The 24,164-nt window shown below is 42.2% G+C and overlaps 1 protein-coding gene across 4 annotated transcripts in view; it reads right to left on the minus strand.

The window, feature by feature from the left end:
* Positions 1-24,164, minus strand: part of LOC123767541 (E3 SUMO-protein ligase Su(var)2-10) — a 123,903-nt gene that overhangs the window by 97,832 nt on the left and 1,907 nt on the right. For 2 of the 4 annotated variants that reach the window (XM_045757235.2, XM_045757232.2), the window contains exon 2: positions 17,558-17,680. The exons of the other annotated variants lie outside the window; for them this stretch is intronic. In XM_045757235.2, the coding sequence (XP_045613191.2) occupies positions 17,558-17,680 (123 nt within the window). The remainder of the gene's footprint in view (positions 1-17,557; positions 17,681-24,164) is intronic. 4 annotated transcript variants of the gene reach the window in all.

Genomic DNA, 24,164 nt, shown 5'->3' on the forward strand with positions numbered 1-24,164 from the left:
GTGGTTGGAAGCATTCTATGTCTGCCATCGACCTGGTCATGCACCCAGAAAGGTAAGCATCCCAAAACAAACCCCTATTCTGGTGAAAATATTGCTACCAAAAGCCGAACAAATGGATAGAACTCCCCTAAACGAATCGAGCAAACGATCATGTCACACGTCGCCACGACGCTGTCTGTGCAGCTTCCCCCTCCCCGGGAGGGGAAGGGGGAGTCCCAGACCCCACATGCCATCTATCCTCCCTTAAGTTCTTAGGCTGAATGTCAAAACCCGAGAAAAACTGCCGACTGGAGGGAGGGAGTGAGTGATGCCGGGAAACCTCAGAGTCTCACCCAGAAAATGGCGTTTCATTACATTCAACGCTGGTTTTCTAGGGGAAGCCCCTTCGGCTCCCTGGAGCTAACTACCCACAGAGGAAAAAACATAGGGACATACCCAGGAGGCGGTCGCTGCTCACTCCTCAACTCGAAGTAGAGACAACTGGTTGCAACCGCCGACCCAAAGCGACACAGGCCTGACCAGGGACGTTCACTAGGCAATGAGCAGCCAGGACCCTGTTCGACCGCCAAAAACCCCATGCCCAAATGTCAGCCCACGACATGTTGCCAAAGACAGCAGCAAGAGCAGCGCACTTACAAACGTCATGGGCACGGGGATAGACCACAGGCTGGCTAGCCTTAAAAATTTTGCGGATGACCTGGGAGACCCGCACCTGCAAACAGGGAAGAAGGGAAACCGGATCAACCCAAAGCGCGTCCCTGGATACAGAAGCCGTGGCGCGCAAATAACGGCGAAGAGCCACAACCGGACACAAAACATGATGCACCCCCGGCCTAACCAACCAAGCATCCACAACCCAGGGACCCCTCTGGAAAGCAGCAGCCTCATTCTTCGCCAGAAAAGAAAGAGACGGCTGCAAACGAACAAAACCATCACGAAGACCAAAAGAGCAGAAACCCCTGGGCCGGAGGAGAGCATGAAGCTCACCAACCCGACCCCCAGAGGCCAATTCCAACAGAAAAAAAGAGCCTTGGAGAAACAATCCTGAACCGAAGGGTCCACAACAAACCGAGGAGTAGATAGATAAGAGAGAGCACTGTCCAATGACCAGGACGGCTCAGGCGGCGCATGAGCAGGCCGGAGGAGAAACAACGCCCGAGACAGCTTGCAAAATGGTGCAGAAGTAACATCAATACCGAAAGCAAGCTGAAGCTGCTCCTCCAGTGCCTGCACGATATGAGGCGACAGTGTTAGGCATAAAGTGACGGTCCTGGAATAACCAAGAGAGAAAGGACACCACCACCCTAACAGAAAGTGAAGTACAGCGACGAAGACAGCAGGAAGAAATGTTAGAACCGCCAGGAAACTTCGTACTGCCGCCGAGACGAAACCTGCAGGTGTGACACTAACAAGGAAGCCACCATAGAGATGATAAACTCGAGTCAAAAAATACCATACAGCAAAGACTTGAGGAGAAGATCGAACCTGCCACGTGACGTTCCGGTTCGATCTGCAGGAAAATGCGGAGCCGTGGGAAAACCTCCGGGTTCAGACACCAAGCAAGCAGCACCTGAAACCACAGCTGGGCTGGCCACCACTGGGCCAAGAGGACAACTCTCCCCTGGCAAGTTTCCAAGCGAGTCAGGACCTGGAGCAACAGCTGAACTGGGGAAAGAGAGATACAGAAACCCCCACCTCGACCAGTCCTGCCGAAAGGCATCAACCCCGACAGCCTCGCAGTAGGGGAAGGGCGCCACATACAGGGGAAGGAGCCGCGACCATGCCAATGAAGAGGTCTACCTCGGGGCGACCGAATGTCCGGCAAAGCCAACTGAAGGAGTTGGCGTCGACCAGTCTATTCCGTGGAGAGGGGAACGAAATGGGACAGGCCGTTGGCCAAGACATTGGACACTTCCCACTTCCCGCACATGAACGGCCAGGAGAGCCAAACCCCGAGAACTCAGCAGACGAGCCACCCGAAGCGAGCAGCCCCAAAGTGCCAAGGACCGCATCGACCCCCCCCCCCCGGTTCAAGCAATGAACCACCGGGGAGCAGTACAAATGAAGCCGGATCAGTCGATCCGTGGGTGACTCGAACCCTCTGAAGCGCAAACCACATCGTCCGCGAACTCCCACACCGTGCTGTGGGCTCGACGAAAGGACGAACCCCACCGCCCCCGGCCGGCCTGATGAGCACTGGTCGCAAAACCCCAGCCAAGAGACGACGTGATCCGTGACGGATCATATCGTCATCCGTGATCATATCGAGCGAGGGCTCAGGCAGGCGCCAAGACACCGAACCCCCCCGAAAAACCCGAAGAGAAAGCCGGCGAAACAGCAACCAACGCAAGGCCCCCGGGGGTTGAACCCAGCTATCGTGAGAGAGGTGGATGGAATGTCCCTGATGGAACCAGAACAGCCGACGAAGCCAAACCCAACCCAGTGGATAGACCCACATCGCGAAGTTCAGGTTCCCGCACAAACCCTTGAGCAACCTCCAGGTGACCCGGGAGCCCCTCAGAAACAGGTGCAAGCGGGACCGCACCCAGAGGAGAGACTCCGGAGGAAGAGACAAGGTAACGGTCCAAGAGTCCCACACAAGACCCAGCCACGACCGAACCTGGGAGGGCACCAGATGGGACTTCCTCCAGTTCACCAAGAACCCAAACCCGGCGATCTTGTTAAGAACCAAATCCCTGGCTAGCAGACAACTGGACCGGCTTGGAGCCCACACCAGCCAGTCGTCAAGGTAGGCCAACACCCGAACACCTAAAAGACGCAGACGGGTCACCACGCCCCGGGTAAGTCATGTGAACACGCGAGGCGCCAAATTCAACCCGAACGGGAGACAACGAAAGCGGTAACCTTGACGCCGCACAACAAAACCAAGCCAGTCCCTGAACAATGGATAAACCGGGACATGCCAATAAGCGTCCTGGAAGTCCAGGGACACCATCCAAGAACCCGGCACCAACACGACCCGAACCAAAGAGATAGGTAGCCATCCGAATGGAGGGGCAATGAACCCATGGGTTCAGACGGGACAAGTCCAGAATGAACCTCAGGTCCGCACAGTCCCGTCTCGGTACTGGAAACAGACTGGAAACCCATCTGAGGGATGTCGTCGTTTTGATGACGCCCAAGCGAACCCACTCCAAGACAACTTGACGGAGTGCAGGAGAAGCAGCTTGCCCACCCAACCCCAAACACCCCAAAGGAAGAGGGGCCACCCAACACCACCACAGATCGAAGGAAACGACCCAAAACGCCCACAAATCGTGGGACCAGGCGTGAGCAAACAGCGCAAGCCTCCCCCCATCGCCCCGTCAATGGGGTGAACCGTGAAAGGGCCGGCGCCCCTTACGAGACCCAGAGTACAGGGCGAACGCCGCGTCGACCAGCTGAAGGCGGGTCAGAAGGCAGAGCCATGCCAGAACCTGGCGCCAGTGGCCTACCACAAGGAGAGGAACCCCAAGCCCTGGCACGACTCCTCCGGGTAGGCCCCCACCGAGACCCCCGGAGAACCAACAAGTCTGACATCGGATGGCAACTGGCCGAAGCAGCCTGAATATACTGCTCTAAGGTCACAGGAGCAAAAAGTAGAGGACAGAATGGCGAAGACATCCTAAGAGCCAGGGCTCAAGCCGATTACAAAGAGGAGGCAAGCACCGCCTGTCGACACGCGAGCCGGGAAGCGTAAAACTGGGCAACCGCATCCCGCAAGATCGGCCGCAAACAGCTTTAACAAAGCAGCCGACGTGCGAGCAGCTGAGCTCAAGGCACTGGACCCCAGAACGGCCCCGAGCACCCCCACATCCTCCCCAAGCCAGTCCGAAGAAAGCTCCAGACGGAAAGGAACACAAGGCCAAAGCCAAGAGACCCCTGGCGCACAAATCCTCGGCCTCCAGTGCAGCCGAAAGGGTGGAACCTGCACACGAAGCTGCAGAACACCAACATACCAGGGGAAGGGCAGTAAACAAGCACTCATTGAGGTGCTCAAGGTCGCCCCCCAGGAAAACCTGAACCCCAGTCGAAACCCCGCGCCACTCAAGCGTACGGGAATGACAAAAAGAATGCCAGGCCTCCAATGCAAAAACAAGACAGTCCGCCAGCCAGGACGACTCCGGAACCTCGTAACGAACCCAGAAAGAGAACAAAGTCCCAAACCTGAAAGACGACAGATCCATCACCGAGGCGTAATCCAGGTCACACAGGAGGTAAGCCGCTAGGGCCGCCCGCACCGCAGATGGTTGGATGCGGGAAGCCGAAAACCTCCAAAAACATGGAACCGTCGCACCCGAGGAGACACGGAACTAAACCCGGGGTGGGGCAGACACCAAATCTAAGTCATACGCAGATGGGGGAAAAAGAGAACCCCACTCCTTGTAACAATAAGCCCCGCTCCGAGGGCAGAAAAACCCAGACGGGGTCCAGCGGGGCCCCAAGGCCCCCAAGTCAGCCCCTCCCTAGCCCCAGGATTCCCCACCTTGGGACCCGGGGCCGAGTCATCCCCCAAAGCACCGGCCCCTAAAGAAAATCGCTGGCACAGCCGAGTAAGCGAAACAGAAGGGGGCCCACTGGTCAGACCCAGAGGCTTCGGCTGGGAGATCAGACTCGAAGACCTCCATCGCCACTCCAGAAGAGGCATCCCCCAAGACCGCCCGAGACTCAAGACCATCTAAACCCTGCCCCGACTCCGAAACCCTCAGACACTTCGGATTCGGAAGCATGGGGGGGTGGGAACCAGAAAGAACCACCAACGGGGAAGGACAAGGGCGCGCGGACTGAACCAGGGTCGAAACGACTCCCACCCCAAAGTCCAGGTCCCTATAGGCAAAACGGGGCAGCCTCGGGGCATCCAGGTGAGCAACCAACCGAGCGCGTTGCAACAGCTGAAAGCTTACATGCAACGCCTGCGCCGCCTGTACCCGTTGAAGATCATCATTAGACTGGGTAAATTGAGTCACCAGCAAGCAACAGAACTCGCAGGACTCAGGGTCAAAAGTGTCACCGCCCCAACAGGCAGCGCGACAGAGGCAAAACCCGTGAGGGTCACCCTGAGTCAAGGGGACCGAGCAACCCTCGAATTCGCACGTAGCAAGAGGGGACTCCGAGGGACATCTATCGGACCCACACGCCCCCTTGGGGATTCCCAGGGTCCTCAGCATTTACCAAAAGGGACTCACGCCCAGGTAATCCCAGGCTAACTACTGGGATTAATACTGGGACTAATACTGCTAACCGGCACCCTCAACTACCAAACAACTATCTATAAGCTGAACCAGAGGGACGTGTACACTCATGGGGATCTAGCAGGGAGCTCCACCAGAAAAACCATACACAGGTCAGACACAAACGGAAAAGCAAGGCGGACTCCCCTCCCCCCACAAGGCAAAAACAAAAAGAAAAACAAAACCCTGCAAGAGGACAACGTACCCCAAGGAACAGAGCAGGCCGCTGTGAGTGGTAAAAACAAGTTGTGCAGCACCCTGTGCCCCACCAGTGCAAACTGCCTCTTACCCTAAGGTAAACAAGGAAGATAAAACCCCCAAGCACCCAAAGGGCGGCGGAAAACCCGAGCAGTAATACGGCCTAGCAGATTCAGGTCCCGAGGAGCTTGTGGAAGGTAGCCCCAAGGGCAGTACTTACAGGGCACCTAGGGATGAGAACCCTGGGCGCATGCAGCCGGAGTACCGTAGAATAACAACTGGCTCTCGCACCCCTCGAAGACAGCCACCACACTAAGCACAGTGCTTAAAATTCTGGAGTCAAGCACACGACCTCCGCCTCTAGCATCAGCCTGAGAACTAAAGGGTGGAAAGCTAGCATGTGGGGTATGGGACTCCCCCTTCCCCTCCCAGGAAGGGGGGAGCTGCGCAGACAGTGGCGTGGGGACGCGTGACGTCATGATCGTTTGGTCGTTTCATTTAGGGGAGTTCTATCCATTTGTTCAGCAATATTTTCACCAGAATAGGGGTTTGTTTCGGAATGCTTACCTTTCTGGGTGCCTGACCCGGTCGATGGCAGACATAGAATGCTTCCAACCACAAGGGGGTTTCTATAGGCCATTGCTCCCCTTGCCTCTTCTGAGGGGGCCAGATTCTGGCTCGTGGTCCCCGGTAGGCCCATTGAACTCCATAGACATGACTGATTGCCAAAGTCTGACATTAGCATATCAGCCTTGTAAGCTCTGGGGAGCCAAAGAGGCTCCCCCCAGAAAATATTTTTTTCATTTTACTGGAAAGGAAAGAATGTATTTTATGTAGTTATTTTTATTTTGGCTGCATTTTTTAGATTATCAAGGCAGTATCTCCTTGAAATGTCAGAAGATTTCCCAATTGCTTTGCATATTTATCTCCACTAATTGAGGGGATAGGTGACAGACAGCATTCTCTAATTGGCCTAAATATGAAAGTGGGGCCATGTATAAGAGATGAGTAATTATCAATAGACAGTACCAAGTCTGGAATATTGAAGATAGTGATTCATCATATTAGTCTGCATTTTTACTAGTGTGTAGAGGATAATTATATTCTGTAGGGGGAATAAACACTGGTAGAGTCTGACATAACTCATAGGTATGACTAATGCTATAATACTAAAGCTGTACTTTAATAATATTGTACTGTAACTGATTTGATACACTGCTTACATTAAATTGTATGACTTTCCAGTGTAGATGTGGGAGCAGTGTTGCTACCATTATGTGAGTAAAGTCTGTGTTTAATATTGTACATTTTCATCAGGGTTATGATGTATTAAGATTCAGTTTTAAGTTATGCTCACTACAATATTCTTGCATCTACAGTAATGTGCATGGTTATTCTGTTGTCAGTAAACTATAAAATCTCTACTGTTGTATATCCATCGCATGCATCACAAATTCTTGAAGATTTAATATACAGTACTATGCTGTATAGCCCAGCTTAACCCTTCTACTGCACACACAAAAAAAATATTTTTTAATTAATCCATATTTTAATGTTTTTTTAATGATTTTGTCAGATTTGAAATGAAAATAGTTGAGTTTGGAAACATTTTGACATTAACTGAATATATTTATAAAAACAAGACAAAAAATAATTAATAACTGCACCATGAAATTTTTGCCAAAAACAGGCGCACAGTGCAGGGGTTAAAACAAAATTCAACGACCATTTGTTTTATTTGAAATAATATGTTTTCTCGAATATTATGGTATTGTTTAAGACACACTGTTCGACTTTCTTGAGTGGTTGACGAGACATGACTACAGGATGACTCGCTACAGAATTCTCAAATTAGACAAAAACCTCCAATCTTTTGACTTTCATATAACAAAAACAGTATACACACACACACACACACACACACACAAAAGACCGATTTCAATACTGGCTTACCCATAAAAAATTTGGACCAAGATACAAATTTACAATCATTTATTATAAAATCATGGTCATCATACTGTAAGCAAATCACATTTTTTCTTATTTCTGCTATTCTAAGGCTTTTAGTAATAAATATTATTAAAATAAGTCAAGTGTCGAAGGTAATGAAACATCTCTTTTTGGGCAAACTCAGTAATTTACCAGGACATTGGCTCTGATACCACAAGCCACAAAAGTATCATGCCTCTGACTTGCATGCAGGCCTACTGAACACCAGGACAAGAATCTAGTATGCTCGTAGAGATGAGAGGAGCATGGGGAATCTACCTTACAACCAAATAAAACCACCCAAAATTTACAAGCGAAGTCAAACAAACTTACGTATCTTGATGAAAGAAAAGATGTCAACAAGATAAGCGGTAGTTATTGATGCAGTTGTTGTGATAACCGAGATATTTGTAGTGGTGGTTCTGATTGTCATAGAGGCTATGGCCATACCGGTGGTGATTTTTGTAGTGATGGCTGTGGTGGGTGTAGACTATGTAGTTTCCATTGTAGTTGTAATGGTGATTATAGACGTAGCTGTGAAATTTCTGATGACTGTGGTGGTTGTGGTAATTGTTAGTTGTGGTTGGTAGTTGTGGCTGTTATAATTGTTACTGGTGGTTGCTGTAACTTTTAGTAGTAGTGGTTGTGCTAAGTCTTAGCAGCAATGGTTGTGGTAATTGTCAGTAGTGGTGGTGTGGTTTTTGGCAGTGGCAGTTATGGTTATTGTATTTGTGGTGGCTATGATTGTTGTGGCTTTTATTTTTAATTTTGTTTGATTCTGCTGTAGTGATGATGATGATGGTTGAAGAGGTGGTAACATCACTGTCATGTTTGCAGTAGCAATCACAGTTGTAGCAGTAGCTGTGATTGGACTCTGGTAAACAGTTCAGATAGTTGGAGAGGTACCATAATTTTTATTTATAATAGGAGCAATAGTTTCAATAGGAGCTGTGCTTATTGTGGTACTAATGGTTGCTATGGTTATAGTGGTGGTTACGGGCAAAGTGAAAGTGGATTACAGTAGTAGTTGTAGTTATAGTAAAGATTGTGGTTATAGAAGAGCATATGTTTATAGTACTTTTGTGTTTGTAATAATTATAATTGTGGTAATAAGTTTTTGATTGGAGTGGCCTCAGCTTTGTGGTGGTTGTGTTGCTGCTTGTAGTGCCAGCTTTCAGCCAGGCGTGAGTAAGAGGAGGTACAGATCAATTTGCAGGTTTTGCACAAACACAATAACAAGTCTACACATTTTGAAAATAAGAACTGACCACTCAAAATTCAAATAGTGATGGGGTACTTGGTTAGTTTAAAAACTGTATGAAAGAAGGAAAATGTGTTGAAAATATACTTTCCTGTCGAGTCTAAGGGTGGTTACACATTTAGTCTAAAATGAGTACAACAGAAATTAAAAGTGATATATTAACAACTTGGTAGGACTACTTGGAGTCAAAGTTACCATCTCTACATGATAACTTTGAAAAATCTGTGCAACTAAGTCAAAACGTTCTTGAAACTAACATAAATACCTGGACCCTCTTTGGTACAAACTTGTATACCCAAAATAATTTAAGAACTAGTTACTAGTTAATATATGCCATAAAGCAGATAAAAGAGAAGCTGAAGGATGGAGCTGGCACAGTACGTAAGAAGGATAAGTCTGCACAATTCTCATAAGAAAACTGGACAAGTAAATGGACATATAATGACCACTCACTAATTCAAGCCACAGTAACTCAAATCTTCAGATAATTTGAGCAAAATCATAACTGTCTCTTGATTCTGATGAATATTCTTATTACACGAGTTAGCAGTCGAATTGCATACCAACACTCAATTGGTCAATGTTAGTGGACTAATACATTAAACACTACATTAACCCACTGCCTGTGTACCAAATAACAATAACAATAATAACAATATTAATAATAATAATAATAACAATAATATTAGTTATTATCATCATTATTAATTTTATTATAAAGTAATACATTAGCAGTTAAAAAATAGAGAAAATACAAAAAATATCTAAGCCTTTTTTGGTTTTGTTTGGCACAAGGGGAAGCCAGGTACTGTAATTACCAAAGTGTATTAACAGGAAGAGAGCTACACTCATGGTGTCATGTAACTATTTGAAACTACTGACGTTCTTGGCCTCCACCACCTTCTCATCTAACTTGTTTCAACCGTCTGCCACTTTGTTTGCAAAAGTAAATTTTCTTATATTTCTTCGACAGTTTTTTTTAGTTAGTTCAAATCTATAACCTCCTGTCCTTGAAGTTCCAGATCTCAGGAATTCTTCCCAATCAATTTTATCGATGCCCATTACTATTTAGTACTTAGTGATCATATCGCCTTTTTCTCTTCTATCTTCTAGTTTTGGCATATTTAATGCCTCTAACTTCTCCTTGTAGCTCTTGTCCTTCAGTTCAGGGAGTCATTTAGTTGCATGTCATTGCACCATTTCCAGTTTGTTGATGTGCTTCTTAAGATATGGGCACCATACAACCGCTGCATATTCCAGCTTTGGTCTAACAAGTCATGAACAATTTCTTTACTATTTTGCCATCCATGTATTTAAAAGCAATTCTGAAATTAGAAAGTGTAGCATAGGCTCCTTGCACGATATTCTTTATGTGGTCCTCAGATGATAGTTTTCTATCTAGAACCACCCCTAGATCTTCTTTATCAGAATTCTTTAAAGATTTCTACATAATTTATAAGTTGTGGGGGGGTCCTATGGTGGTGGTGTTCCATATACTTATTTTGTCCAGGTCTTCTTGAAGGACATGACAATCATTTAAGTTACTTATCTTCTCTATTATCTTAGCATCATTAGCAAACATGTTCATATAATTCTGTATTTCATCTGGTAGATAGTTTATGTAGACAATGAACATTACTGGTGCAAGAACTGAACCCTGTGGTACTCCACTCGTGACATTTATCCAGTGCAATACAGTACATTGCCTCTGATTACTGCCCTCATTTTTCTGTCAGAAAATTTTTCATCCATGATAAGAAGTGTACCTGTCACTCCTCCAATATGTTTGTTTCCAGAACAACCTCTTATGTGGAACTCTGTCAAAAGCCTGTTTTAGGTCCAGTCAACCCAACCATCTTCTGTAAAATCTCTGTGGCTATAACGTAGAAATTGAGTAAATTCGTTACACGGGATCTTTCAGATCGAAAACATACTGCGTGTTATTATGTCGTTTTTCTCCAGGTGTTCTACCCAATTAACTTTAAATTATTTTTCCAAAATTTTGACTATTACACTTGTCAATGATACAGGTCTATAATTGAGGTCTTCCCTGCTGTTACTTTTGTAGACTGGAACTATGTTAACCTGCAGACGAGGAGTCACAATAATGTGGCTGAAAAATGTTGACCAAACCACACACTATAAAGTGAAGAGACGACAAAATTTCGGTCCGTCCTGGACCATTATTAAGTCGATTATGTTAGCCCTTTTCCACATATCTGCTAGGACTCCTGTATACAGGGATACCTAAAAAAAAATCAGTTGAAGTAGAATGCTGAGCTCAGGTGCACATTCTCTCAGAACCCATGGTGAAACTCCTTCTGGGCCACCTGCTTTGTTCTTAATTAGCTGCCTGAGCATTTTTCCCCACTTTATCTCTAGACACCTCTAGGTGCTCTATGTTTTCTCTGGAACTTTTATTGTGTCAGGTTCTCTGAAGATTTAATTTTGCACAAACACACTTTGGAACTTTTTATTTAATGTTTCACACATTTCATTTTCATTTTCAATGAATCTGTTTCTCATTTTCAACCTCTGAATATTATCGTTTACTTGCAATTATGATGTATATGACCTTATTTAATATTTCCATTCTAAGTTGTTTCCCTGAGTGCAACAATGTCTGGCATCTGCAGCTGTATACATCACTTAACTCTAGTATCTTTAATCTCACTCCATCTATGTCGGTGTATACATTGCAATTTTTAGGAGCATGTTCCCCCCTCTCCTTATTCTTAACTTCCCCTTTCTCTAGTGATTTTGTTGGTTTGTTCTTTTGTACCATTTCACTGGCTTGCCTACCCCTATCACCTTGCAGAAAAAAAATTGATTTCTTCTTCTTTCCTGCTCTCATTTAGACATTTTGCTTCTACGAGGTTCAGTTGCAGCTTCTCTGTCTTCTTTTGAAAGATCTCGTCTGAATGACCATAATTTCCCTTCCTCATCACTTTGTAGTTTCTTAACATTCCTTAGTACTTCTTCCATCTGTTTAGAACTATTTAGGGTGATCCTCAAGGGTCGATCTTTCCCTTTTTCGTACCTACCAATTCTTCTGCAATTGTAGACATTCTCTCTGGCTGTAAGACCTTCCACTAGCCCAACAATTTTATCTACTACTTTTGCTTCTTCTAAGGCTCTTTCTGACCTAGATGTTATCCCCTTTTCTTTGCAATCAAAAATTAATAGGGGCTTACTTCACTCAACTGTGTTTTGCACCAATTTCGGGTTTGATACCAGTTCCTTTGACTTCCAGCCTAATATTTGGTTTGTTCTGGTTGCTGCAGTGTTTGGCTTCCTTTACTGCTTCTTCTATTTTTTCCTTCTCCCTGGCCATTTGTGCATAGGCAAGTTGCATATCCTTCTTGCACTGTTCTATTCCCTGTTTAACTTCCTGCATCTGTACTGACAAAAGATGTTTATCCAACAATCCGAATTGACAAAAGCTGTTTTCCTGTTGGATTTCCTTACCTAACCAATTGAAGTCATTTATGTTTAAATTTGCTTTAACTTCTCAAAAGCTATTTTCAAGACTTTATTTTCCTCTTCCATGGCTTTGCATTGATTATTTTCCTTGTATAAGTCTTTCACTAGTCATTCAAGATCTAATACAGTACTTTGCTACTCAAGGGGTCATTACTTTCTCTCAATATACTGATTATTTCAACATATTTCACAATAATATATAATTTTGCCAACTTGTTGTGTAGACTGCATAATGCTTTCCTCGTTGAATTCATCACAATTTAGCTCAATTTTGTTTTTCTTCTTGCCTGCAAGCATCTTGAATTTTGTCGTCTGAACTGTTTACACTATGGCACTTTTTTTCATCCAATTATTTCACTTCCCCTGGCACATTCGCTTTATTTCACCTTTTTTTCAAATGCACTACATCTTTAAGTTTCTTGGGACACCACTCACGATCATCAACCTGTTCTACAATACTTAGGAATTTGAAATATTCTGGAGCTCCTCTGATCCAGGTGTTGACTTTGGCTGTAACCCCTTTCCAGGTGGGGGAGTAACTGGGTCTGTGGACTGGGGAAAGCAATTTTGCTGATTCACCATGTAGAAGGATAGGATTGTTATGTTTAAGTTTCACTGTTTCATAGTAGTTTACACCATCAGTGGAGTAACTCAATTTATACACAAAAAATTAATATAGTGATTGAGTACTGTATATAGGCCTACACTAATATGAACAATTCCACAAGGGCCGTGATGAGGGTTCGAACCTATGCACAGCACGTTCCCAGATGCACCTTAGTCAACTGTACCGTGACATGGTAAAGTCAGGTTCGAACCCTCATCACAGCCCTTGTGGATTTGGATTTGTTCATTTGATATATCACGTTATTGTGATTTCTGTCTACACTAATATATATGCCTATATTGCAAGTAAATCTGCTCCTGGCACAGCTCAAGGAATGTTTTACAACCTACTTACTTCTTTGCTGCTATTCTGTCTGGCAATGTCATCCAGAAATAAATTTAAACACTGACAGAAAAGGCCAAATTTTGACTTAAAGAAAACCATAAGCCACTGCACAGTAAGCAATTAAATACAATAGCAGAATTTTTCCTGGGTCTAAGGTTAACTCCATAACATTCATATATAGTAGATGTATTATAACCACATTTATATCATTTGCATAAAGATCAGGCAATAATAACTAAAAATTAACATATGGTAACAACATTACCCTTGAGATTAACGTATGATGATAACCACCCTTTAGCCCCCTAACGTGCAGCAATGAATTTGCATGCATGTCCATCTATGCGAAAAAATTAATACTTTTTTCTTTATAGAACCTGGATGGAATTTGGATGAAAAAGTATGGAAACGTAGAAATAAATGAATATCTACACTCATTTTGTGTAGTGAACAAGGTCCAACTACTGCACTATGAAAATTTTTCAATATCAAAACAGAAATCACGTATCAAATGCAGTCAAATAAAACTACTGTAATGAAAGAAAAAGAAATATAACAGATTTGGAAGTAGTCATGTGGGAAGACCTTACTTTTAACGAACACAATAAAGTAGCTATCACAACTGCAAGAATATCGACAAATTGGATAACAAGAACCTTTCAAACAAGATATGCCATACATTCCATACAGACTAAGGCACGGCTGGAATCATCCCAGACGTAGGTTCGAACCCTCATCATGGCCCTTGTGGATTTGTTCATTCCATGCATATAATTATACTTTTTAAGAAATAAGTGTTCTCTAGGACTGAATATTGTTGCACACTAACAGCCCCTTTTAAAGCAGGAAAAACTACTGAACTGGAGAATGTGGAAAGGTCTTTTGCTGCCTAAATCCATTCAATAAAACATCTCAATTACATGGACCCTTTAAAAATATTAAACCTGTATTGTCTAGAACATAGACGAGAGAGATGCATGATAATTTACACCTTGAAAATATTAGAGAGACTGGTTCAAAATCTGCACATGAAAATAAATCCACATGAAACCAGAATTCATAGCAGGATGTGCAAAATAGCTCCATTGAAATGCAAAGGTCCAATTGGTAAAGTGAGAAAGAACTCCATCAACAATCAAGTGCCCAAGACTTTTCAACACACTACCTCTACACATAAGGGGGGGCCTAACTGGTTGACTACTCTCATGGTGTTCAAGAGAGAACATGATAAATACCTCTAAAGAATACCCAATCAAAAAGGCTGTGAGCAACTGCATCCAACAACCTATATTTCATGAGACTTGGCTATGGAGACATTAATCCCTAGGACCAACTACAGATAGTCAACAATTATGTAGCACTCAAGCACCAGACTTTGTCACTCATTCAGTAGCTGAGCCAGATGACCATAGACATCTAGACTTGCATGTCTAGGCGATTGTTTTTATACTGCTATGTATGAATGAATGACTATACAGTACTGCATCAATAACAACTAAGGAAATTGCATAAAGTCTATTGGCCCATACAAGTAACTCCTATTTATATCTCCCAACCACTTGGGCTGGACGGTTGAACGACAATCTCGCTTCATGCAGGTCAGGTGTTCAATCCACGACCATCCAAGTGGTTGGAAAGCACTCCTTTCCCCTGTCCCATCCAAAATCATTATCCTGACCCCTTCCCCTGATAATTCCCTTTCCTTCCTATTTATACCCACCCACAATAAATAGACCTGCTGGGCCAAACAAGGCAGCTCCTGTTTATTATCATGGACATAAAGAGGGACCAATAGGCCCAAATATGAAAGTGTTTTGGGATATATAAATAGAAGCCATCTTATTTTGGGCAACAGCCTTCTGCAGTTTCTTTATTATGTTCAAATGATGATCAGTAGACATGGTATATGTACTTTATAACAAAAATATAGTTGTGAAAACCATATGAACATAATAAGTACAGTATACATATCATGTAATTATAATGGAAAGTTATACCATCGTGATGATTATCGCAATGGCATAGTAACATTTTTCAACAATTATCGCATTTGCATAGTAAGGTAATCGTGAAACAATAGCAGGATTTTGTTCATGAGTTACAGTAACTCCACTACATCTATCTAGAGCTGTTATCTCCACATCAGCATCACTGGTGCAAAACCCAGACAATAAAAGCTGAAATCAATGAATGACGACAACCACATTACCCCCATGAATCAATATATGACAATGACCAAGATAAAAATTATATGAAATATTATAGCAATCAAATATTGCCTGTTAGAAATGCTTGAAATTCCCTGTTGAAGTAACTCGTGCAGACCAGACTCTGTGAGCCAGGCTTGTGTTTCTGCCCTATCATGTGATACAAGGTGAAGCTCCATATCTCAAGTGTATTTTCTTTGATGATGTATTTTGTTTATCACAAACCTGACTAATATGAGTCAACAACATGTACTGCATAGAAGACATCAAATCAGCACCTTGATGCTAATAATCCAGGTTATGGTTTGATGCCTGAAGATTATATCTTTCAGAGTTAATAGCGACATGTGGGAACGTGAGGAGAACAAGGAGAAAATTTCACTACAAACTACAAAATCAAATTTCCTTATGTTAAAAAAAACTGGTGCCTTATAGTTGGGTAAATATGATATTTAGGTCAAAACATTCAATTGACATAAGTAAACCTGTAAATTTATTTAAAAACCAAATTGATTTGCAGTTGACCCAAGAACAGGGGCTGGGCTATACTGTATTGTTAATTATGTAACAAAAAAGAGAATGAATTTATATAGCTTTAAGAGTCTTTCATCATAGTTTTCACCCCTTTTTCTATGGGCTGATGACCCTTTCATCCAATGGAAACGGACAATGACAATGAATGGATGGATAGTCTATACACAACTCAAACTTTTAATTCAACATTATTATTAAAATTAATGTTGACATTTAGATGTCATTAGCTTCTGCATCCCATTTTTGTAATTTAGTTGCATCTGCATTATTGTTACATACCATAATCTCATCCTCCTTTTGTGTGGGTTGAATTACTGTAGAGTTCCTTCCACAGTAATTCCCTGTGGGAGGACAGTGATGGGGTAGCAGGTGGGAGGGTAGTGAGGGAGTAGCAGGTAGGGGGAGGGGTGGGGGCAGCAAGGGGTAGCAGGTGGGAAGGGTGGTGGGAAATGGGTGGGGTTGTGGTGCTAGTCATGAGGGATATTAACGCACAGGTGGTGTCAAAAGAAGGGAGGGGAGAGGAGTTGCAGTTTTATTTTCCTATGCTTTCAAGTTAATAATATGAGAAATTCTCAAGACATCAAATAGAAACCTCAAGGAAGAAAATAAATTATTCCTACCAGGGAAAACCTAAATATACCACTATTCGAAGGGATACACTTACTTTTTGCTGTGATATCGCATAGAATTAGGGAAAAAACACGACATGGAAGCAAAACTGAACAATTTCAAAGCAAAACTTCCTTTTATGACTTTAATTATTTAAAGTTTCAAGTAAATGAAACAATAGATTCTATAGTTCTTGTCTAGACAAGAAGAAACTCTTGGAAAACAAATATACAGTGGTACTGTGGATATGCACATTGCTGTCAATCAAGTTAAGCACGACTAGGTATGGCCAGTAAATAGATCGGTAACCACATGGATTAAACCTTACCCTTGGCAATGACCACCCCAACAAGCAACATGCCACCTGTATTCAACAGGGTGTACTCATACCCTTATTAAAGTATAAGGCAGTATTTAACAGTATTGTATGGTAATTTAGATACATGTATCCATATTTTGGAAGATGCTAAACATGAGTGATGAACAAAACAAAGCTTGAATATATGACATCAAGTAAACAAAACAAAAAACTTTGTTTCCACTTGCACAGATAAAGCAATTATAGTTATACAACATGAACTATGAGCAATTCCCAATACCATGACATTAAAGCAGTATTTAACTTGTACTATCATGTAAAACAATGTTTATGTTGTAATTTATTTACCATGTAAATTACAGAGAATAAGTCATAACAATGTGGCTGTAAACAAATAACCCAACCCAAACATATGAAATGAAATGAATCTGATGACATTTAGGTGTGTCCTAAACCCTTATCAAGATGTAACAGCAAGAGTAGGAGAGGGGGATCAATATAAGTGAAGAGGGAAGGTGAGGTGACAGGTGGTGAGGGATAAGTAGAGAATTAAAGAATGAAAACTGACCTAACACAATGTCTCCCACTCCCACTTGTTCGGTCACAAATTGAAAAAGTTCCCGGACATACTGCAACATCGTCAGTTTCATTTAATTTCATATCTGTGGGTTGGGTTATTTATCATACTGCATTTACTTTCCAGTGAAATAAATCCAGCCTCCTATATTTACAGGTGTTTCAAAAGAAAATTATACTAGTTTTGTATATGCCTACCTCAGTGATCTTTTTGGTGGCAATTGTTTTTCGTGTGCATTCTTCATCAAAACATCAAAGGCATTGTGATATGTCTTGTCGTCTTTTTTCTCAGAAACCGGTAGAGACTGCGGGCAGTCATATCTGCAGTGGATGAATTTCATGTTGAATGCATGGATGACTGTTAGCACTGACACGTTAATATCATTCAATGTCATCCAAGGACCACTTCTGCTTGTGAGCAAAGCAGACAATGGTATTCTTTATCCACAGTGACTGCTCCACAAATTCTCTATGTCAGAGCAGAAAATGTTTCTGCCATCTGGCACTGTGTGAAATTTTTTAATGCAGGGGCTTTCCCAATTTGACAGGCATTTTACAAATGACTCATGAAATTGCTTCACAAATTTATGTTTTTGTTGTATGGAATGCATTGTATTGGGCAACAACTCACTTCCAAACTTCGCCTGAAAAATCTTTAGTCCATAAGATTTTGGTATGGTCGGTGGGAAATCGGAAGTTAAGATTTTTTCAAAGGAATTAACTGAAAATAAATGATGTATTCCAAGCTTTGTTAAGAAATAACCATGGAATGGTTAGAAAAGCACCACACAACCTTTTCACAACAAATATGAAAATAATGTTGGTTTACAAGTTCCTGCAGGACATGCCAAATCAACCAGGTCATAACAGCTAAAAGTGAGCATGCAGGGCCACAAGCAGCAATAGCCTGGCTGATCAGGTGGTCATCAGGTAAGTTTGATATCAGGCCTGGCTGAGTAGAACAATTCTCACAACCAGTCACAGGTAAATATTCCAAGATGAATATTACAAGTCATGCAAGATAGACAATAAATTCCTAAACAATAGGTCAACTTATCAGGGTTCCAAATAATTACCAATAACTGAAGGGTCTGTGAAAACACACAACTCTCTTTCTTCTTTACAGAATAATGATATTGTATTTATAACGCTGATAATGCTGTTAAATTTCTTCATCACATTTTGGTATGACTAAAGCAACTGTGATGGATGTGAAAATTTATGAGATGCATTATGGAGGAATCACAGCAGACAATGATATGAAAAGATAAAATCAATATATTCATATTTATAAGAAGCAAATGGGTAAATAAATAGGTCAGCGGAGGTAACGGAACGAACTAAACAAAGCAAAAATGAGGAAGGGATAATAAAAGGGGCCATCCAACAAGTGTCCGCATATTACTAGCTGGTTAGCTTACTGTAACACATTATCATGCATCAAGCCAGCACATCCTCAACTCTCCAATACCACAGCATGTACCAAACTTCACAAAACCAGCACAACTGCCTGGCCCCAGGCTGGGCTTGAAGAGAACAACCCCCAGAACCTACTCCAGGTATGGATAAACTGCAAGGCCACAGCATACCCTGGATCAGAATAGCCCTATTAATACCTCCCAGAAACAACACAAAATGATAAGTCCCCCTATATTTCCCACCATATAAGGCTTCAAATATAATTTAACAAAAATGAACTTCTATTCATGAATGCTTGCAGCATTCATAGAAACTCATACTACAGATAAAATGAACAATGAAGTCCAAACACCAAATATCATTTAAATAGATGTGATAAGAGTAAACAGGTCAAATATAAGAATAGGTTTGTATATTAACCCTTAAAGAGCCATTTTTGTCATATGTTGATTTTAGTTACCATCACCCAGTTTCTATACAAATGATGTAAATGTGGTTGTAATATAAGATATAATGGAGTTAACCAAAAGTCATAACAAAATTCTGCTATCATTTTTTTAATTGCTTACTACTATGTGATGAGATAATTGTGCACTATTGCACTAATCATCAAATCACAATTTTTTTTTCCTGCTGGTGTCTGAATTTATTTCTGGACAATGTTCCCAGGCAGAACAGCAGCAAAGGAGAGGGTTGCAAGACACTTCCTTTGACCTTTAGCAAGGACAGGTTTATTTATTATATAGAACATATACATTATAGGCCTGCATACAGTACTCAAACACTGTCTTTATCGGTTATGTAAACATAAAACAAGTTATTAAACACACAAAACTAGCCTTGAATGTAAAGAAATGCCTCTTTCTAGTGGGTCCATGGTGGCTCGTTGTTAGCTACCTGGACAGCTCCACCCACTTAAATCCATGCCAGGGGCCTCGAGAGTCACTATAAGTCTACCAGGACCCAAAGGATAAAACCTGACCCCATTCTACAAAGCGAAGTCAAAACAGTCAGCCAGCTAAACAAATCCTAAAATACAAGACCTCAAATCAAGCACAAAGTGTTAGATCTCACTCTCCCATATAGTCACTAATAGGTAAGCACCTGTGAGCCGCCCAGTGGTTGCGTGCATAGCTTGTTGCTCTCTCAACTTGACAGCCGCAGCCATTTAACTAGGAAGACAAAAACCTTAGCTCCTGAAAAGGGAAGGGAGGGGGTTCAAGGAATCACCAAGAACCCACCAAAAAGTTGTTTCATTACAATGAATGATGGTTTTCTGGGAGGGCTACTATGTTGGCCCTTTGTTGTTGTCACCAGGGGTGGAGAGCTGTAGAAAGTAAGTCCCAAAGAAGGGGAAATTAATGATACAATAAATCCACCCAAAACCACACAAACCCAGTGCAGACCAGGAGCGTTTACCAAGGAATGATAAGCCATCGAACTACCAAAACCACAGTAGTCAATGATATTACCAGGAAACATTCATATGATATTACCAGGAAACATTCATGATATTACCAGGAAACATTAGAGGATAGAGCCCCTAACTTGTGCATAACATGTCTTTGGATAGACCACAGACTGGCTGAACAAAATGACACTCCAGACAATGTGAGATAAATGGGACCCAGAACAAGGGACCAGGTACACGAGACCCACAAATAGAGTCTTCTCCCGCACACCAGTAAAGGCACTTGGGTAATGGTGAACAGTGGCAACTGGACACAATAATTAACAAAGCATTAATTAATCATCCAAGAATCTCAGCCATTTCAACCATAGCCAGAAAGGAAGGAAAGAGGTGGAAGAGAGAAAATGACCCCAAGACCAAAAGAACTAAATAAGAGCCTAGAAGCCATCCTGGTCCAAAGGGGCAACAAAAAACCAAGGGGAGGGGAAGAAAATCCCCGAAACCCTGTCTAAAGATCAGGTAGCCTCAAAAGAATCATGAACAATCCTTAAGTGAAAAATGCCTATATGCAAAACTAACCCAACAAACATTGCACCAAATGCTGTTGTCACCATCAGTGGCACTGCCATGCCCGAATAATACAAGGCAACAGTAATCAAAGCAAGTACACACACACATCAAACCAGGTAAGAGAGGAAGGTGAGGAAGGGGAAATGGAAGAGGAACCCCCTTCCCCATGATGGAGATCCCCTCCAAGGAGGTGGAGCCTATTCAAGGCTCCACCTCCCAAGAAAGGAGCCTATTCAATAACACACACACACCACCATAACTGACATCACAGGTCCTACAGTGGACAAGTTAATCAACCCACAGGCAGTGTAATGGAGGTAGTAACAGATGGCCATCAGAATAAAGGAAGACCAACGGCAATCCCCCACAAACTCTTACCCTGTGAGGGCAGAATCAAAGGGCTGGTATATATATAAACACCCCTGAAAACTGCAAAGGGGATGCCAAATCCCAAAGGACTGACCAAGCTTGAAACACTGGACAAAAGGGCTGCTCACCATATACCAATAACAAAAACAGTCTATGGGCATATGAGGCTGTCAAGGGTGAGCAGTGCACCATAACATGAGCACAGAACATCTCAAACTGCACCCATCCACAAAGCCATACAGAGAAGTATAAAACCTGTTCACTGCTACAGACGAGGCACTGTCCACAGGATGCTGGCATCTCAAACAGCAACTTTAACCCACCAGAGAAAATAACTGACTAGGTATGGTCAAGACCAGCGAATACCTAGAGATGACCACTCTAGGCACTAGCAGTTCATGGTGAACAGTTAAACAGTCACACACAAGAAGTGAAGCATAACAAACATGCATTGTAAAGCCCAATACTAAAATATAGACAAAACACACAAGCAGAACAGAACAGTGTCCAGGATGACATAACACTTATTTGAGTAACCAAGGCTTGAAGAAATTATGGGAATTAGAATAGAAGGCTCACAAACCTAAGGCTGCCTAGTAGAAGGATTGACAAGTTAGGAACATGCCCCCTTGGTGGAGAGAAAGGTGTAAATAACAAGTGAACTGCTTCGCGCTCAGGTGTTTTGCTCAGTTCAGGGTTCATTCTCTACAGCTTGTTTACCTTGCTGATTGTCAGTTTTGACTCGTCCACCTTAACTTTGTGGCCTTTCCTTTGTTAGGGTGATCTCATATCCCCCCCCCCTGCTCCTTGTGCCTCTATAAAGGGGGGTCAGGTTTTGGTGTCAGGTTCTTAGTAGGCTTATAATGACTCACAAGGGCCTAGTATGGATTGAACTGAGTAGAGCTATCCAGGTAGCTAGCAACAAGGAGCCACCATAGGAGCCCTTCCAAAAATACATGATGTAAACTAATAAATGAAGTAGACGGGAGCCTTGGTTACTCAAATAAGTGTTAAGTCATCCTGGACACTGTTTTGTTCTGCTTATGTGTTTGTCTATATTTTAGTGTTGGCTTTACAATGCATGTTTTTTATGCTTCACTTCTTGTGTGTGACTGTTTAACTGTTCACCATGAACTGCTAGTGCCTAGAGTGGCCATCTCTAGGTATTCGCTGGTCTTGACCATACCAGTCTCCATGGTGTAGTGGTAAGACACTCGCCTGGCGTTCCGCGAGCGCTTTGTCATGGGTTCGTATCTGGCCGGGGAGGATTTACTGGGCGCAAATCCTTGACTGTAGCCCTCTGTTTAACTCAACAGCAAAATGTGTACTTGGTTGTAAAAACGATTCTTCGCGGCGGGGATTGTATTCCAGGGACCTGTCCGACAAGCTACGCGTACTAGTGGCTGTACAAGAATGTAACAATTCTTGTATATATCTCAAAAAAATAAAAAAATCACGATCATAAACAACCATTAGCCTGATTAATCAAGCTCTCTCACCCTTACTTTGCAAGTCGGCAAGCTGCATTTCTAGTGGCAACGTAGTCATTCAATCTTCCACCAGCTACTGCGTACACCTTGCATAACCACAAAAGAACGATACTTTTTTGTTGCCCTTTTCTTACTTTTTACAATACAAATGAATAATTTATAAGAATTTTTTTTGTTGCATAAACCCTGTGGTCCTTTGATGATAAGCACTTTTAAGGGCTAAACAGAAACTTGCATTCACAAAACTTTAACTATACAAATGAGGTGGTGGTGGTACTTGGAATCGAAGTAGAGAACAAAAACCTTGTTATTATTCTAATATACAAATCTCCGTATGCAACAGTTAACTCAAAAAAACAATCAGCAAAACAGAAAATTCTCTCAATAATCTAGAAAATCCTTTGCCAGATTTCTTTCATGGAGACATGGATGAAGAAATAACTCAACACAAGTCGGAGAGCTCATTAAAATTTGTGACAAATGCTTGATCAACCAACAAATAACAGAGCCAACTAGCTAGGAAAATACTCTCAATTTGAAGTTTACTATCGTTGAAGGAATAATCAGAGACATTAGCTCTCTCAGACACCAGATACTCAGATCAGAAACTTGTATAAATCCAAACTAACATGATACATGACATGTGTCCAGAAAGAAAAACAAGGTTCAGTACATAGAATGTCAGCTATAAAAGGATTGACTGGGAAAATTCAAAACAACTACCATACATATAATTAAAAACCCATCATAGTTCAAAAATTCCCACACAAGAAACATAACAATTGATTGCCAAAGTGTACACTGTTTGCTTGAAATATGTTCCTTTGTTGAAGATCAAGAAAAGAATCGACTTAGTGAAAGTGCAAGGCACTACAGAAGGCAAAGAATATCTGATATGTTCAAGCCTGCATGAACATCTTTACTGTGACAAAGTAATCTAAACAGTGTGTGTGTGAAGAAATTTTGTGAAGATTTAGAGCTCATATCAGAGAAAATGCAGATGGAACAAGCCATATTTAGACCAGGAAAAAATCTAAAATACCTTTTCACATATGCAAAAGCAAACTCAAACACCTTGGCCATTACAAGACCAATACTGTACTTACAAGAGATGGCTCACTCTTGTGAAAAAATAAAGAACTCTGAGAAAGAAAAGATTTAGGGGTGGTTGTGGATAGTAAACTGCCACCAGAGGATCACATCTAAGGTGTTGTGAGATGAGCCTACACTATGCTAGTAAACATAAAAAATATATGGATAAAGAAATACTAAAGAAACTGTTCATGAAATTCATTCAACCAAAATTGGAATATAAAGCAATTGTGTTGTGCCCATATATCAAGAAGCATATCAATAAACTAGAAAGAGTGCAAAGACACACTACTAAATAGGCATTAAATATGTCAAAGCATATATATAGAAGAAAAAGATGTGGCAATAGTGGCAGAAATCAACACAATTGAAAAGGAGGATTATTTTTAAGCCTGCAGCTTCAAGAAAAGGCCAGATTCAAACTAAAGAAACAAAGATGCCAATAAAACATACA

The sequence above is a fragment of the Procambarus clarkii genome, chromosome 67 (genome assembly GCF_040958095.1).
Source record: "Procambarus clarkii isolate CNS0578487 chromosome 67, FALCON_Pclarkii_2.0, whole genome shotgun sequence".
NCBI lineage: Eukaryota > Metazoa > Arthropoda > Malacostraca > Decapoda > Cambaridae > Procambarus > Procambarus clarkii.